Genomic DNA, 17,992 nt, shown 5'->3' with positions numbered 1-17,992 from the left:
CCTTTCAAAGGATGAATCTTTGCCAAGAATTTAGCAAGTCTGACCAGTCTTACCCACCCCTTCAAAAGTAAGCAGGCAAGCCTTTGTGAAGAGGAAAAGGAGGCTGTTAGTACTTTGGCTGGGCACAGGCCACAAATGCTGAACACAAAGAGCTCCAGCTGGGAGTCAGTACTGCCAGGAATTTTTCTCCCCTCTGTAATGCAGAATTGAAGCACTGATGACTCAACTTCATTTTCCACGGAGAAGGTCCTATTGGAAAGAAATTCAGCAGCTTGTGGGGAGAAGTGCATGATTTGTTAGGCACACAAGAACCACCTGATAAGCAAGTAGAACCCAAGTACTGCTTATCTCCAGGCCCTGGCCTCCAGGCTCACTTTTCAGAATCATCTCTGAATCCTCCTGTTTCTGGTTCACCTGCTAAGTCACCACGTCAGGGCACTGAAGTTGTGGATGACTCCACATGCCCTCAAATCTTCAAGATAACAGTTAGAAAAACAATTATGAGACTTTCCCTCCATTCATTCTCTTGTCCCTGCCCACCCTTCACTTCTCCTTGTTTCCTCATGACATCTGGTGCTCTTTCCTCTCACACCAACATCTGCACTTTCTTTCACATCATGATGGATCTTCCCCGGACTCACCCTTACCTCTTTTTCCACATGCTTTCCACAGATCACTAGCTTTGTGAAGTTAATGAATACAATTATTTTCTGCCATTACCTTAAAACAGCAAAGTAGAAGAAGCAGCTATTTCTATAGTACTTTATTCTGGGCCTACCAGTCCCCTTGCTTGTCTGCCTGTATAAACTAAAAGCTCCTCAGAAAGGACGGTGCACTTGGATGATCTACCCATCTTCCCCTGGCTCCTTCTTTGCAGTCCTCAAACCTGGCCTGGTGGAGTTTTGAACAACCCCTAGATGCCACCATGGACTTCACAGTTTGGTAGCTGCAGATAAGCAAAGTAAAATATATTCTAAGTCAACATTCTTCTGTGATCCCTGGACACTGCTCTAATGGAGATCACAGCACCATGAAGCAGAAGTTGCCTAAACTATTGGATGTGGCTCATTCAGAAGAACTCCAGAAAAACACAAAGAGTCAGTTTTCCCCTTTGTTGCACTGAGTGGTGCAGAGAAAGAGGGCTCCACCCAGTCCAATGACAACTTCTAACTCCTGTACAGAATAGGATGCAGTGGTATTGTGCCAACTTTTACTGCAGTTCTAGTATGAGTGATCGTATTATTGTAATGAAATTAGGGATACCTTTGTTCCAAAGTGAATAAAAACAGCATTTTAAATCAGCTATTTCTACTTCTGAAGTAAGGCTACTTACTTCCCACAAACACAATTGATTCATAAGACATTCTCACAGTTACCTTTCCAAATTTCAAAGGCAATGCAGTCAGATCCCCATTTAACCATTGAAATCATGAGGATTGCAATATATGTGGTATCCCAGTGCAATAAAATTACAGTGTATCTATGTTCTCCCCCCTTTTCACTTTTCCTTAACATTTAAGGTGCTATTTTTGGAATCTAATACACTTCAGTCTTTTCCTCCTAATACCTCTTTCTTAATTTTCTCTCCAGTTTTCTCTCTCTGCTTCTTCATTGCTCATTTTACATTAATTCCCAGTTTGACCAGCTTGACTTCAATTAGCTATTCTATCCAGCCTTCTTTCCCTGTGATCCTTGTTTTTATCTGCCAATACCAAGTAAATTTTTTCACATCTCTCCTACCTCTTTCCCCCTAGTTCTTGGGGTGGCAGCTTTAAAGGTAATGCTACACATGCTGTTCTTTGTATCTCCTCAGGCTTTGTCAGACCGTTTACTCACTGGGCATACAACTTTTACTGGACACCCATGTCTACAAAAAGCATCTCTTCTTCCAGGGATCCAAGGGGGCTGGAGGTGCAGATGTGCATCAGTCTGCTGTCTCCTCTTTACGTGGGGCCTTGCCAAGTTTAGAAGCCAAAGCTGGATCCACATGGACGTGCGAGGAAGTGATTATGGTGTGGGCAGACATAGCTCTAAGTAAGGTAGCACATGCCATGGTACAGGTGCTGGAAGCAGCAAGGAGACATCAGTGCAGCCTAGCACTCAGAGTGAATATTAATTCTGGAGTCCCTGGGGGCTGCTGGTCCAGTTTTCAGCTCGAGTCTGACATAAATTGCTGTCAACACCAGAGCAACTTAGGTAAAATCTAGCAACTGGGCCACAATTGAGCCTTCAGTCTCTTCTGTAAATGTACTTTGGAAGACTTTGGTGACAGAACAGTCTTTGTGCATTAAACCTGGAATGTGCCTGTGCATGCCAGGGGCAGACCTAGCAGGATTATGGTAGCTGGCTAACTGTGTCTGCAGCTACTACTGCCAGACTTATAAATGGGACAGAAATTTAAACAAGTTAAAGGGGGCTTTTTTGGTGGTTTGGTTTTTTTTCTTTTTAGCTTCAGTCAGCTGGAACCTGAACTGGGCTACATCCTGTCTGGCTTCACTTGCCTGTTTCTAGTGTTACTATTGACCAAAAATACAAGTGTAAACCCTGGCAAAGTGTTCTCATCTAAGTCTGGCTGGGATGCTCCCCTTACAAAAGTGACACAAATTGCAGTCTTCTGTTCTGCATCACTCAGGAGTGCACCCACTGAGTAGGAAGGAGAGCTACTGCTCTGAACAGGGGAAAAGCTGGAGGTGCCTGTCACCTAAGACTAAAGCCAAAGCAAAAGGTCATCAGTCAATTTATGTACTTGATTAATCAGGCAATTTATTAAAGGTGTGAACCAGCTTCCCCCCTCAGTGGAGTGTTTTTGGGAATGACAGTCAAGGAAAATTCTATATCTAAAAAATAATTCTTGTGAGATACTGGGCAACTGGGGTAGGAGAAATTCTGCTGAAATTCTGTTCTGAAACAAAAAAAGGCTCTTAGCTGCACATGTAGGCCCCAGGGATGGCAGCTCCTCCATCGCAGCTTCAGGACTTACTGACAGCTCTACTCACCAGTTTTTTGAGTAGAACAAGAAAGGAGGCAAACCAATGAATGAACTGCCAAGGAAAGCTGGAAATGACAAGCTTACCTGGCCACATAAAGGACAATTTTTAAGGCTGTAACTCATGCACTACTTTACGTAGTTCAGATCTAGCAGGAGAGTGGATGATGTACGTAAATAAGAAAGAACACTTGCTCCTAACTCCATCTAATCTCAAATCCTAGATTTGCAAATAAAGCCTTGTGCCTTATTTCTGGTATACGGAATTGTGAAACTCTCAGAATTTGATATCCTTGTATCTCTCTACTGTGATTTTAAAACCGAGACGGTGGCACTCATTTGTGATGCCCTCCTCTTTGAATCTGAGATTGTACATCCATAAAGCAAGCACTAGTGGGATGAAATAATTTTGCACAAGTAGTGGCTGATGATGCCAACCTGATAAAACTGCATGTGCTCGTCGGGAAAATGCTTCAGAAACACGATGCAGAAGTGGTACAACTGTGATCGCAGCTTGCAACTAAGTAACCGTGACATAACACAACATCTGCATGGCATAGCAGACCGTGAGGATGCAAGAAAGGAGTTTAAACCGAGAGAGTGGAGAGGAGTGTGCAAGAAAGCATTCACAATTTGACAGTGCAGGTCCATCTGAAGGCCAGTGTGCTGCCAGACTGTTTTTTTTTTTAAATACCCAAATATATGCTATGGGTTTTCAATGACATTGAAAACTTTTGACCATGCACCGTAATACTATAAAAATTAACAGTACGCCGATGGTCTGCATGCACAGAGGCCCCATCATCCATGCATGCAGTAAGGACACTGACGCGGCAGCCTCCGTGCAATAGCAGCAAATCACGGGCAGGCACCTCCGTCCTTGTACACACAGCGCCCTGCCGCCTCGCTAAAAGCCGTGCTGACCCAGTGCCTCATCCGCAGAAGAGACACTTGTAAATGCCTTTTTCCAGAAGCCTTCGGTCCGCTTACAGCCGAGTGTTTCCAGCGCGGGCACGCTCGCTCGGCAGCTCCAGCGTGGCCCCGCGGCGGGGCCTCGGTAACTCCTCCGCGCCGCGAGGGGCGCTGTGAGCCCGGCCCCGCTCGCCTCACGGGGCGCCGCCGCCGCATCCCCCGGCCCGACACGCGGTCAGGAAGTCGGGCAGCCCCGCTCTTCCTCCTCCTCCTCTTCTTCCTCCTCCTCCTCTTCTTCCTCCTTCTCCATCTCCTCCTCCTGCTCGGCAGGCCACGCCCTGCGCTGCCCGCTCTCAGCCAATCACCGCGCCAGCTTTCGGCCCCGGCGCGTCGCCTGTTCCTTTAAGGAAGCGCCGGGGCTCCTGATTGGCTGCGGGGCCGAGCGGCGCCGCGGGAGCGAGGCCGAGCGCGGGGCGCGCTCCCGGGTCGAGCGGCGGGAGCGCGCCTGCGGGGGGCTGCACCTGCGGCCGCCTCGGGGCGGGGCGGGAGGGCGGCGAGCGCGGAAATGCCGCGGCGGAGGGGGCCGGGGCAGCGCAGGTAACCCGGGGTGCCGGCAGGCATCCTCCCCTCCGTGCCCGCCCCCAGCGCCGGGAGCCTCGCCCCGGCGGCCGCGCCTCCGCCCCGGGATACCTCCGCACCTGGGACGCGCCCGCCGCCGGGAGGATGGCACAGCCCGCGGCGCAGGAGGCGGGTGGCTGCGCCGCCGCCGCACCGGGAGACGACGGCGAGGAGATGAACGGCAGGAAGGTGGCTCTGATCACCGGCATCACCGGGCAGGTAACGGCGGGGCTCCCCTCCTTCACGTGCGCTCCCGGCGGCGGAGGGAGAGGGGATGGAAAGACCTGCCCCGAGGCGCCCGCCGGCAGCCGTGATTGGGGCTGCCCGGCGCCTTCGCAGCCTCCCTCGCTCCCGGGCCCCGGGGCACAGCCCCGCCGCGCGTTCCCTGCCCGGTGCCCGCTTCCCTGCGCAGTCCGTGCCGCCAGCCCTGCGCCGGGCTGGAGCTCCCTCTGACAGCACAGAGCACCTCGTGGGTAGGGCTTGTCTGCCCCGCGGGTCCGAAGGGCTCTGCAGCTGGTGCGGATGACATGGGGTGCAGTGCTTTTATGTCTCGGGTTTGGACTGACTACAGTAACCGGTACCAGGAATTCCTGAGAAATCAGCTAAGCCTGTACTGATATTAGGTGTGAAGGGAGCATCACTGAGAAAGGAGCCGCACCTAGGAAAGACAGTACAAGGAGCCAGTGGTGGGACTCTTCATCCTGATGGTCTGCAGTGGGAAAGGTACCAGTGCAGGTCTGAGGCAGCCAGCGTTGGTTGTGACTTGAGCAGGCTTGTCACTCAGAAGGACTGTTTGTTACTTGTTACTGTGACACACTGGGCAGCCATGCATTTATAGTCAGTACCTGCTTTATACTTAAACTTTATTGGATGACAAAAGCTTTTCCCCAGGCCACTTGTTTTGTATTTGTGTTTGTTCATTGCAGTCTCAATTTCTTTGGCTGTATTACTCGTAGGGATAATGGTGCTCTCAGAGTCCTGGTGCTTTGAGCAGAAGGTGCAGGAGAAAGATGGCATGGAAGGAAAAATAAAATCACAGTTTCCTTTGGAGCAACTTCTGCATGGTGAAAAAAGATATGATGGTGGTGAGTTTTAATCTGGTGAGGTGTGCAGAAGGTTTGATATGTGCAGTTTGTGGCTTGTGCTGCTACACTTCCAATAGGCAGCTTGGGTTGTTGTTTGGACTTCATGCACACACAGATCTGCATTGCTCTGTCTTTGCTGGCAAGTGGGTGCTAAATGAAAAGTTATCCTGGACATGCTTACTTGTATTTGAGGAACATCTCATTTGCAATGTAGATGTCTCCCACTGCCTGGAAAAATCTGCTCTCCTTGCACATTGCTTATCTCTAGGAACATGCTGGTACCAAATGACTTATGCTTGGAGGGTTTATCTCCTGTGATTGGTATAACCTGTTAAGTAAGTAATGTATGGTAACCATTAGTGCTCATTTTGGAGTCCCGGTGGAACAGCATTTTTCCTTTCTGACTTGCATTTAATCAGTGACAGCTTCCTACATGGAAGAACTTTTTCCCCCTTTAGCTGTGACTTCTGGTATGCTTGCAGATCAACTGTAAGGTGCTGGTGTGGGTTGTTGAGAAGTCCATGAGCACTGTGAAAAAGTACATGTCAAAACAAACATGTTGCTCTTTCACTCTGAGACAGTGTTAGTCAATGCTGTCTCTCATTTTATAGTAGAACCACCACTGGGTCTTTGTGAGGGAGTAAATCCAGAGACTATCTTTTATCCAGATACTATCTTTTCATGTGTTATCTGAGAGAACCTTGACTGTGCTTTGAATATTCACCTGCAGCTTGTGTTTCACCTCATTATGCCTTTTCTTGTGTGTTGCCACACTTTGTGGTGCACAGTCTTCCCATGGGTTAGCTGCTGTCTGCCAATAGCAGGCTGGGGAAAGCCCTCCAAGTGGCTGTCTGACAAGGAGATGTAACTGTGTGTGAGAAGAGGAAAAACGAATGATCTCTGTATACTAACACTATTGCTTGATGTCTGTTTCTAGCAAGAGCACAGTCAGAGCTTTCCCAAGGACTACTTTGGTGCTGTGTGAAAAGTCTTCCAGGTTGTTGGCAGAAGTATGTTTCTCTTCATCAAAGATAGTAAGTTAGAGGCCTGTAGCTACAACACCATGATTCTTTCAGTACTGTGTTCTCTATATTACTTCCTCTATTTTCAAAGCAGCTCTTCCTTCTTAGGTTAACCTTTGACAGGCCTTTGATATTACATGTCATTAGAACATGTGGAGAACCAGAGCTAGGAAAGGCCTCTGGGGGTCCTGTAGTTCTCCATAATTTTGAGATCTGCTGCCAGGATTCCTGGTCCATCTTTTTTTTTATAGATGAACTTTAAAGGAAGGACACACTACTTGTTCCTTACCCTTCTTTGAGGAGGCTTCACCCAGAAATGGGAGATTTGGATTTTGTTTCTGTCATGGTTTGGACTCTGGCCAAATGCCAGGCACCCGTGACAGCTGCTCACTCACTCTTCCCTGCCACAGCTGGGGAGAGGAGAGACAAAAGAATTTCATGAAGGGGTCATGAGTTGAGATAAGGACTAGGAAGAAACACTCCAAGGGAAAAACAGGCTCAACTCAAAGTTCCAAAGTGAATTTATTACTAACAGAGTCAGAGGAAGATAATGAGAAGTAAAAATAAGCCCTTAAAACACCACTCTTTCCCCCAGCCCCTCCCTCCTTCCCACCGACAGCACAGGGACCAGGGTGTGGGGGGTTTGGTCAGTTCATCACTAAGGTCTTCTTCCACTGCTCAGGGAGAGGAGTCCTTCCCCTGCTGCACCATGGGGTCCCTCCCATGGGAGACAGTTCTCTGTGAACTTCTCCAGCGTGGTTCCAATCGCACGACCAGCAATCCTCCTGTGTGCTCCAACGTGACTCTCCTCCCATGGGCAGACAGTCCTCTCAAAACTGCTGTGGTGTAGGTCACTGTTCTGTGGGGTGCAGTCCTCCAAGGAAGGCTGTTCCAGCCTAGAAGCAGGGCCCCCTGTCTCTACAAGGTCTCCCACTGGACAACAGCCTCCTCCAGGAATTCACCTGCTCCAGTGTGGTCACCTCCCCTGCAGACTGCGAGTGGATCTCTGCATCCCTGTGGACCCCATGGGCTGCAGGGGCACAGCTGCTCCACCATGGGCTGCACCATGGCCTGCAGAGGAATCTCAGCTTCTGTGCCTGGAGCACCTTCTTCCCCTCCTTTTCTACTGACCTTGATGTCTCCATGTTGTTTCCCTCACATGTTCTCACCTCATCCTCTTCTCTGGCTAGGAAAAAAATCCTGCTCTTACTTTGTTTTGATTTCTTCTTAAATATGTTATCACAGAGGCATAACCATCATCTCTAACTGGCCCAGCCTTGGCCAGTAGCATATCCATCTTCAGAGCCATCAGGGATTGGCTCTGCTGGACATGCTGGAAGTTTCTAGCAGCTTCTTACAGAGTCCATCTTTGTGCCCCCCCCACCCCTGCTACCAAAAAACCAGGCCAAGTAAAACCAACACTGTTTCTTATCTGAGAATGTATAGACCTGCATGTCCCATTTCCTGAAGAAAATCCTAGTGCCATATGTTTATAAACTTAGTTACCATGTGGAAAATGTACAAATATGCTGAAGTGGAAATGAGCTCAGTCTTTGTCTTTCCCAGGCAATTACTTTAACTAGTGTGCTACAGAGTGTTGGTCTGTTTCATATTCTCCCTTTAACTGGTGCTCTTTCAAGGTGGGAGATAAAGGCTTGGATCTCTTCAGACTGAAGGTGGTGTAGAACAGAATGGGGTGGTAAACTCCCCTTATTTAAACTGTGCTCTTTCTGCTACAGCAAGAAGTGAGCTGGCACAGTTGTATTGTACAAGGAACCTGCTTTTGTTTGTGTGTGGCCACTGTACTCTGAGTATTTACTGTACTCAGAATATTTGCTGAACTAATGCCCTGTAAGGCCTGGTACCTGAAATAAGGATGGGTGAAAGATAAGCATGGAGCTGGACATGGATCATGACAATTCTGGGCAATTGTGGAGTAGTGGTTTTGTTCGAGTACTTTTGGGCCAAGTGCAGTGCTGCTTGAACTGTAGCAGCCCTTCCTGAGTTCAGATGATGCCACAGCAAGTGTGCTTGATCATAGTGTTGAAATCAGACAACTCATTATTTTTCAGAACTTCTGCGTAGCCATGAACATCTGGATTGTCCATCTTTTCCACTGACAAAAGGTGGGATTTTTCTTTCTAGGATGGAGAAAGAGTTGAGCTCAGGTAGGGTTATATTTTGACAATGAAGCAATTGACTGATGAGGCAGCTTTTAACTGAAACATACCAGAGATACGGCACAACTGTAACTTCTGATTAATGGACTTTAAAGGGGATTCATGAGACTTTACAGCGTGCCAGAGAAAGATGGGGTGTCTGCACAGGTGCTTCTGTACAGTGAGAGACTGGAGACATGTGCCATTTGCCAGCTTACTGCACCAGTTAACTAAACCAGTTCTGGTGACCTGCTTTTCTTCTGGACAGAAGATGTTGAAAGGAAATGTGTCTGCAAGGGTGAATGTGTTACTGATAGGAAGGTGAGTTTGACCTTTGGCCAAATAACAGGAGGAGGTAGCAATATGCATGGTGAAGCCACAGAGGAAAGTAAATTTCGTAATTGTATGATCAGGACTTCAAATGGCATTCTGTCTCCAAGGGCTGAAGCTTAGTTTCTATTGAATCAAAGCAGATACATGAACCTCTACAAATCTGCCTTTGCCTGTGGAGTTATGGTGAAATCAGTATCTTTCTACTGCTTGCATTGCTGATAAGAGACTCTAGGCATGTAGGCAGTGGTGTTATATACTCCTTTTGCTGCATTGAGATTTCTCTTATCTTTCTCACACCACAGCAGTGGGATGAGCCACATTTCACTGTTTTGCTAAAATAACTTCTAGAGTGAGGCAGTTGCTGTGGTTAGGTGGATGAAACATTTCTGAAGTGTCATGTAGGTATTGGTCTGCTGGCAGACTACTTGTGAGTAATGCACAGTACTTTTTTCTGCATCTAAAGAAAAGTATTTTAAATGAAACAGGCTTGTTCTATGTATTAAAATGAAAATACTTTTTTTAAAAAACCCAAACTACTTGAATGGGACTCTTACTGTAAGAGTGCTTTCACAATGCAAAATAACTGTGCTGGACTTTTCAAACCTTTGTAACCTGAAGAATTACTCTGTAAAAGTGACAGTTTTGAATCAAACACTAGTATTACTAACAACGTAATTCTAGATATGCAAATATGTCTTGTCTCTTATTTCTGGAAGCTACAAAAGCAGTACTTTTGAAAGCATTGTTTTTTAAACCTTGGGCCTAAATGTCTGTTAAAATTTCATTCAAATATCTCTTCAGAATGTCTGATTTCACTGCAATCAATCTGATTGTCTTTCTTACACTGATACTTGTGAAAGTATTTAATATTTGAGTTTTTGAAGTACCAAGAAATAATCAGTCTGAACCTAACTATGAGGTTATATATTGATGTTTCTACTTTTCCCGCTTGGTCCCTGGATTATGAGCAGTAAATAACGTCTGCCTGGTGCTTTTCTAGGCGACACGGTAAGGTAGACCAAGATAATTCAACAGGCACTGACAAAGCTCAGTTTTGAATGAAGCAGCGCGTTAGAGCTCAGAGTCAGTGCATGCCCAGAGGCTATTGCAAAGTGTGGATGAAGGGAGAAGTTGTGTCTCTGCCTTGTGAGAGTCCTTAGAGTAGCAATACTAACACCAGCCTCTGCTCCCTTGCCTACAGTTCTGTCAAATACAGCTACAATTTGGCAAAACTTAAGGCAGCAGCCTCAGAACTTTCAACCAAGCCTGAAGAGAGCATAGAGCATGGGGTCTGCTCTGTCTTTTGTAATGGAAGTTCACTTGCTTACAGCTTTTGCTATTTCTCTAACGCTACAGTTACAGTTCCTAGTTGGAGAAAGGGTAACCGTATATAGAGAGGGGAAAAGAGACTGAGAAAGCAAGACTTGCTGTTGTAAATTGAGGTTTAGTTGTTTGTTTTAAAATTGGCTGTTGAGATGAAACTGAGCAAGACAGACTCAGTGGGGCAAAGTACGGTAATAAGAGAACATGAGTCATTGCTTAATATTAAAAAAAACCCCGTAATGAATAGCTGGTATAGAGTCATATACTATAAAACTCTTGGATACTCTGTGGCTAAAATAAAATAAATGTTTCTTGGAGAAGAGTTGTAGAGGAAACAGTTAAATTATGTTTTTGAAAGCTTCTTTCAGTACTGTGATCAAATGGTGAGGTGGGAATCCGTGTCACTGGGGAATGTGTATATACCTGAAAAACAGATGTAGAGAAACATTATAGCCTGTTTTACCAGAGACAGGGCGTCAGTTTGCCAGGAGAAGGATAAAATCGAAAGGATTGCTTTTTTTGCATTGAAATAGGAGGATGATCTTTGCTGAAACTGGCTACAGGTAAATATTAGCATTGCTGCCTTCTCATTAAAACAAATAGTCTTGGTTTCTGAGTAAAGCTAAATATTAGTATTGCTTCCTTTTCATTTAAACAAATATTGTCTTGGTTGAAGCCAAGTACTCTATTTCAATTCCTGTTTCTGAGTAGCCTCGTTATCTTGAGTGAGGATTTCACGTGCATGGAACATCCTTATCATAGTTTGAGGATGCAGAGATACAGGAACACTGAATTTGGCCACACTCTTAAATGCAAGAAACTTCATTTAAACTTGGGAGAGTGTTTGTTTTTTGAGGGTGGGATTTTTTTTGATTGTTTTGTTTTAAATGGTGAGGGGGCCAAGCACTGGAAGAAACTGCCTGGGGAAGTTGAGTCTCTGTCCCTGGAAGTATCCAAACCAAACTGGACACAGCCCTAAGCAGCCTGCATTAGTTGACCCTGTCTTCAGCAGGAATCTTGAACTGTGTGATCCACAGAAGTCTCTTTCAGCATAAAGTTGTGTGATTCTTCTTTAAAACAATTTGCAGCAAATGAATAGTGGCTCTGGCATGAAACCTAAGCTTTCTTAAAATATAATTCCAGGTATTTTCCCTTTACAGGTTGTAAATAAGAAGTACTGCTATTGACTTTCATCCAAAACTCTTGAGAAAAAGGTATTTTACTGAAAAGTAGTATAACAAACACTGAAATGAGAGACTAGAATATTATGTGAAAAGAGATCCTTTTTATAGAAAGATGTCTGAATTTTGACTGCCTTGACTCCCTTTTGAGAGAGGAGAGCTACCAGATAGTCTAATTCAACTTATGCATGAATAGCAATCTGTAAATACATGGTTCAATGCTTTACTCTTTGATATGTGTTTTATACTCTATAACAATATGTGCAGGCTGACAGGGCTTTTGTCTTCTACGAGAACTGGGAGTCCAGGACTCCGGGTGCTCTCTGTGCCTGCCTACCTGGGGGAGCCCATGTGCATTGTCTTCAGAGTAATGCAGTTAGTGATGGCATTTGAACATAAGTTATCTAGAAGGTATTCACAATAAAAAGTATCACTGATACAGGATTAGTTCATGTGTGTCTTGATGTATTAACTTCCTTTTCTTTCTTTCCATCTTTGCACAGCTTTACTCAGTGTTTGTGGCTGCCAGTGAAGCCTGTTCTTTAGTTGTATACTGGAGAGGGAAGTTCTGGTAGCCTGGCTCAGCTAGCAGGCTTTTAACTCAAGGACCAGTGCAGGCAGTCTGATTCCGTGTGTTTGAGCATGATGTGTACAGGATGTGGATCGAAAAACATTGTGAACAACGAGTGAATTATAAGGTACTGTATACTGTGATGTGTACCTGCTGTGAAAGTAGATAAAATACTGAAAGTGTTCCAGGAAAAACAAAATGTTAAAGTTCACGTTGATGGTGCTAAGTTATGAAACAGATCTACACATGGTAACCAAATTGGGTTTGGGAAGATAACTTCCTCCAGGCAACATTTCTCATGACACTTTCTGATGCTGTGGATAGGGTGCTATTTGCCACTACTACCTGGACTGACAGTCCAGGAGAGCAGAATATCCCATTGCCAGCAGAATGCTGCTTGATTAATCTTTATTTGTTTTTGGGATTTTTAAGTTTCATTAATATTGGTGACTGCTGACATAGGCAGAACATGTATTTCCCTATTTCCTGAAGTTTTGAAGAGCTGAAGCTTCCTTTTCTCTATGTACCTACAGCCAATCCAATCTGAATAGAGAACTCTTGTAAAAATCTTTCCCTGTGACTTGATCTTTTACCACTAAATTTTGGTCTTTTTTTTTTTCCTCCTCTGATTGTCTCTTTCAGATCCCTTTGACTGTTGAGCTTTCTGCACAAGGGAGTTGATTTCTTAGAAAATAGATAGCTATGCAGAAGGGCAAGGAAAAATGGAACCTGCTGATGGCCTGTGTGAGAAACACATCAAAAGCTACCACTCTAATCCCTATAAACAATAAATAAAAGGTTGAATAAAAGGCTTTTCAGTGCAGTTGTGGTACTGGTATTCATCCTAGTAGTGCTTCCTGTTGCTCATACCTTGTCTTTGAGGAGTACCAAGGCTGTCTTTCTTTGCACTTACCTATGCTTTCTTTCAGTCTGGGAGGCAGGAAGTACTTTCTTTCTCTTGGCAATTCCTAGCAACTTTATCCCAACTTCTTCAGACTTCTGGGTCTGGAGTGGAGTCCTGATTAAGTGACTGTTCTTATGAACTTGTCAGCTCAGTTTCTTCTACACTGTTGCAGCACAACTCAGGCTTATTTTGGAAAGCACAGCTTCCTTGAAGCACTGAGTGAATGACGACACAAGAGCAAGTGGGCAGCGTGGTAGATGTCCAGCTTCCTGTCTCCCAGGTGTATGCTCTCTTCCTCTAAATCTTTTCTTGCTGCTTCGGTTGCTTTTTAGCCAAAAAGATTTTCTTTAATATTTTTGTCACCTCCTACCTCTCATGTGAATCCACTGATGGTTTTTTCAGACCCTCAGCTAAGGAATTCCTTTGGGTCATATGTATATGATCTGGGGGATGCAGTTATGTCCAAATCTTTCAGTTAAGCAAAACTATAGAAGGTGAGGTAAAAGAGTGGAATTCTCTCCAGTTTCCTGTTCATATTAGTGGAAAGTCATTATGGCTTGTTCCTTTTTAGGGTGTTCACAGGCTTTACAACGTAAATCCACAATGAAGCTTTTGTAAAGGCTGCCAAACAAATTGATGTGAACTGGCTTATCTCGTCACCTGTGCTTTTCACATGGGGTGTTAAGCAGCTGAACTTCCTCATATGCAATGTAAATGTTGTAACAATTCTTTTAATTTAGCCACAAATACACACAATACAGTATGCCTAAGGCAGGCTTCCTTCTTCAGGAGTATTTCTTGTTAAAGTCTCTTATTTTTAATGGAAAACATGAATTTTGCATTATAACTCAACTGTGTCATCTGACAGTACGCAAATTAAGTCTAAGAACACGTCCACTGACTGATCTGGTTGCAGTTGGTTCAGTAACAAGTGCCATTGAAGAGTATTAGATACTGTGGACCCTGAAAGTGCTCCATTTTGATGAATAATGGTGCAGCTTGTATTGTGCAAAGTTAGTTGTGATATTGTAAACTACTTTGTTACAATGCTCATCTAAGCACACTGGTCCAACAGGTATGTCAGCTGCAAAGATGTGCTTACTTTGGGTGTGGAATGCCATAGATTTTGGCCTTTTGCAAAGAGTTTCCAAGTGGGTAAACCAGCTTGTGCTGCATTTGCCATGCTTGAACACCTTTGAAATAAGAGGAAAGAATATGCTTTTTCTAGTGGCTAACCACTAAGTGTAGTAAGATATAGTCAAATTTTATAAAATGTTTCTGCATGGCTTTGCTTTAGCTGTCATTTGACCAATTTACTGCTGCTTGGAAATCCTTCTCAAAGGAGAATTCCTACAGCCTGTGTGGTGAATCCTAATGCAGAAGGAAAAAAATTATTCCATGTTAAGTGTCTGGTTGAGTTCTTTTGCTGTAATGAGAAGATACCTTGTTTCTGTTGCATATCTGACACCTGCACAACTATTAAATAGGTGCCTCTTGGCTATGCCTCAGGTAAGTGGCAACTGTTGTGTATTCAGAGGCAGCATGGCACCATACTGCAAAGGAAGCCTTTAACCGCCCAACCCCCAGTTTAGAAAATAGCAGACAATTCTTTTGTTGTATCCTATTATGTCTGAACACGTGCCAGAAGTAGCTTGAAGATATTTGTTACTTTATGCATAGAAATAAGCCTTTTCCCAGACATATAGATTGGTATATATGTCTTGCAGAAAATAGTTCTGACTGCTCCTATACATACAGTTGTTTCTTCTGATTTTTTTGCTTCTAGTTTGATCTGCTGCAGTCCCTTCTGACTGTTGCTCTAGGTCTTACCTGTAAACTTCTGCTGGTGCTATTCTGGAGCTGGGTAGCAATATTTGACTGTTTAGGTTGCTGTTTGTCAAATTATAGGTATGCTGTCAGAAGTGTGGTTATTTTATTTGTCTTTTTTTTTTCCTAGCATTTGCTTGGTGCATGCAGAATATCTTTAGGTGCATTTGCAATGGGTGGCTTCATCAGAGATACTGGTGGTGACCCATAGCTTGCTTTTAATTGAGGTTTCTCTTTTGGAAAGATAAGGAAGAGGCACTGTATGTTTGACTGCTGAGTGTCATTCTTGCCTTTTTTAGCACTGATGTCACTCTAAGAGCGTACTGTGGAGCAGGTTTGGTTTTGAAATCTGAAATTTCTGGCCATACTGTCTGGATTTCGTACAACTAAATAATTGTGGTTTTGATGTCAGTGTAATTCTTTCCATGATTACACAGTAATAGCCTGTCAGTTTATTCCTGCCAAAATTTAGCATGCTGTTTGCCTCTGAAGTTAAATACTATTAAAATACTACAAGATAAACAGTATAAAAGGGGTACAGAACTCTTAAGGGCTGCCTGCAAAATACCGTACTCTTCCATCTTTTAGGTGTTTTTTTGAGGTGCCTGTGCTCCATGGGAATGCTTAAGAAGGTACAGCTGAGAACCCTCTTTGTGGTGCTGATTTGGCTATTATTGGTCAAGCATTGCTCTGCTGAAGCCCAAGTCTGGTCTGTGTAAGCAGACCTTTGCAGCCTCTTTACTAAAAAGTTGTTTTCTTCCCTTCAATGTTTGCAATGATACTGGAAGCTGTTCCAGAATCTGGTTGGTCTTTGAAAAGTAGTTGTAGATCTGCAGGCTCAATAAAATACGTAATTTTACTTTTGAAGGCAAAATAAAGTTGGAGAACTATTCTGATATGTGAAGGTAAGGACCTTATAAAGACTAAGAGTTAAACTTTGCTTTATGCCCCTGCCAGTCCATTTTAGGAAAACAGTCATACTTGCAGCTGATCAGAGACTGAAAAGTTGTAACTCTGTGGTTTTGTTTCATGTATTTAATTTCTTAAGGTCACCTGATAAATATGAAATGTTTCTATGTTCTTTAAAGCACTTTGAAGTTGAATGTATAGTGTAACTGTTTAAGTCCTTTTTTTGCATTTTAAATTGAGAAGACATTTTTTGCTTATTGGAGTGATTTTCATTATTCAAGAATAAACTATGAGTCTTAAGACTGACTGTGTCTCCAAAATGACACTTCCTGTATTTTCATTGGTATTATCCTTGTGTTTTCACGTCTTTCTATTTATGCTGGACCACTCTTTAGTCATGTTATAAAAGGCATCTTGGTAGAAATGCATTTTTATGCTGCTATTTTTGATTTGTGAAGTCTAGCTAGAATTTGAAATAATTACATTGTCTGTTGCTTTACTTGTTTAAATTTTATGAGATGTGAGATTTTTTTCTTATAATTGGAGAGCCACTCAAATGGGGAAATACTGACTGCTAATTCCTTTTAGAGTGCAATTCAGCTCTGTCACATGCAAACTCCTTTAGTTTTAATTATACCCAAGGATCTCACATGTCTGTTTTCTTGATCAGTTAAAGAGAAGTGTAACATAGACTTGGCAAATTGAAAGCAAATTCAAGACTACAAAAATTCCCTAATGATGCCACGGTTTTGATTTTGATAAATTGAAAGAACTGTAAAATTATGGTTTAAGTTATTTTTTGAAAACATGAAGGTGTGTAAGGCAGGAAATGAGAGTGTGCACATGCATTTGAAATACATTTACTGATGGGGAAGCTGTGTAACAAGTACTTGCGGTGGTGGACATACAGCTTACTCTTGACACTGGTGTTACATAGGCTGAGTTTTTCAGAATTACTTGGTGTGACTTCAAAATGTGACTGAACTTCCACTAATTAGTGGAATCCACTTCATTTCCTTCATGCAAACAGGTGTTACTGGTGATGGATTCTGTCATCTCGGCCAGGAGCCTTCTTGCTTAACTGTTTCAACACCTGAGCCCTGTTGTCTAGGCAGCTGTTTTGGTGAGTGAGAGCCCAGGCATACTTAAGCAAGTGCAGGTGCCTACTTAGGCTTATAGCCAATACAATTCACAGCACTGGGCTTGCCCATCTCCTCTGCTGGGTGTGAAAGGTGCTTGGCTACCTGACGGGGCTTGTGCTTTTATTGTCCTGAGCAGCACTTCATCTTGCAAGTGAGGAAGCCTTTATTTTATCCAAAGCACTTTACAGGCTACACAAAGGTGATAGAATTTGATTACTTGAATTGGTTCTTCTTGTTAAAAAAGCATATTGTGCAGTAAATATGTTTATATGCCTGTAAAGATATGGGGACTGAGTACTTTTACTGGTACTGTTTCTGTGAGGCTGCAGCTTTGAAGTTGATCTGAAGAGGAACAGTGCTCCCAAATCCCTGCTTGCCTTCTGAGCATCCTCTGAACAGCACTGCACAGCCTCTCTCTTTCTGATTCTCTTTTTGTTTTGAGAGATTGACCATTTTGTTTCATTTTTCAGTTTTCCTGACCTCAGTAATGTCTTATGTTGCTGTCTATCATGTGGGTACTATGACTTTGATGTTAAACCAAGCTTCCAGTCAAAAATGTAATGGTTTTGCTTCCAAAAATCTTTGGAGAGTTGGTTATTGGTTCACTGAGACTGTGGCCCTTTGGTGTATTAGTGACTGTCCATCTTCCTCTTGTAAAAAATCTCTGTGATTACTTAAAAGTGTTGGCAGCTACTGTGTTGTCTCTGTGTGTTGAAGGACAGGATAGGGCCAGTTCATAGCTCTGGATGGTAAGAAAATGGAAAGAGTGGCCAAAAACCAGTTAAGAGAAAACCAATTCTTTTGAAGGAAGTACAAGCCCACATTTCTAGTGGAGGTCTGTGATCTTGTGAGCTGCTCAATATGCTGAGTACAGTGTCACCAGTTTCATGCAGATCAGTTCTTGACTTTAAGTGCTGGTGCTTTTGATGATCTTCATCTTTTTAAACTGCTTTCACGAAGAAATAATTTGAACTTATGAGAGTGGCATTTGCAAGTTTTCCCTCTCAAGTGTGTGGGACT

The 17,992-nt window shown here is 43.7% G+C and overlaps 1 protein-coding gene and 1 long non-coding RNA gene across 5 annotated transcripts in view; both read left to right on the top strand.

Annotated features, from left to right (window-relative positions):
- The first annotated feature begins 4,337 nt into the window (after nucleotides 1-4,337).
- The window catches only part of GMDS (GDP-mannose 4,6-dehydratase), a 408,259-nt gene continuing 394,604 nt past the window's right edge, over nucleotides 4,338-17,992 (top strand). The window contains exon 1 of one of the 2 annotated variants that reach the window (XM_085052051.1): nucleotides 4,338-4,735. In XM_085052051.1, coding sequence (XP_084908177.1) covers nucleotides 4,622-4,735 — 114 coding nt within the window. In that variant the 5' untranslated portion in view covers nucleotides 4,338-4,621. The remainder of the gene's footprint in view (nucleotides 4,736-17,992) is intronic. The other variant, XM_085052052.1, reaches the window with a different exon arrangement.
- LOC146441587 (uncharacterized) lies at nucleotides 4,748-13,002 on the top strand. Of its 3 annotated transcripts, XR_014849983.1 has the most exons (8): nucleotides 4,748-5,239; nucleotides 5,473-5,601; nucleotides 6,539-6,635; nucleotides 8,696-8,749; nucleotides 10,905-11,001; nucleotides 11,599-11,652; nucleotides 12,123-12,317; nucleotides 12,833-13,002. It is a non-coding gene; the product is annotated as an uncharacterized LOC146441587 (long non-coding RNA). The 3 variants fall into 3 exon arrangements; XR_014849982.1 differs by having other exon boundaries at nucleotides 4,748-5,601; XR_014849984.1 differs by lacking the exon at nucleotides 10,905-11,001 and having other exon boundaries at nucleotides 4,748-5,601.

This window comes from Lichenostomus cassidix, chromosome 2 (genome assembly GCF_008360975.1).
Source record: "Lichenostomus cassidix isolate B80296 chromosome 2, HeHo_3.0, whole genome shotgun sequence".
NCBI lineage: Eukaryota > Metazoa > Chordata > Aves > Passeriformes > Meliphagidae > Lichenostomus > Lichenostomus cassidix.
Note: the sequence above shows the minus strand (reverse complement) of the source record. Positions and strands in the feature narration are given on the sequence as shown.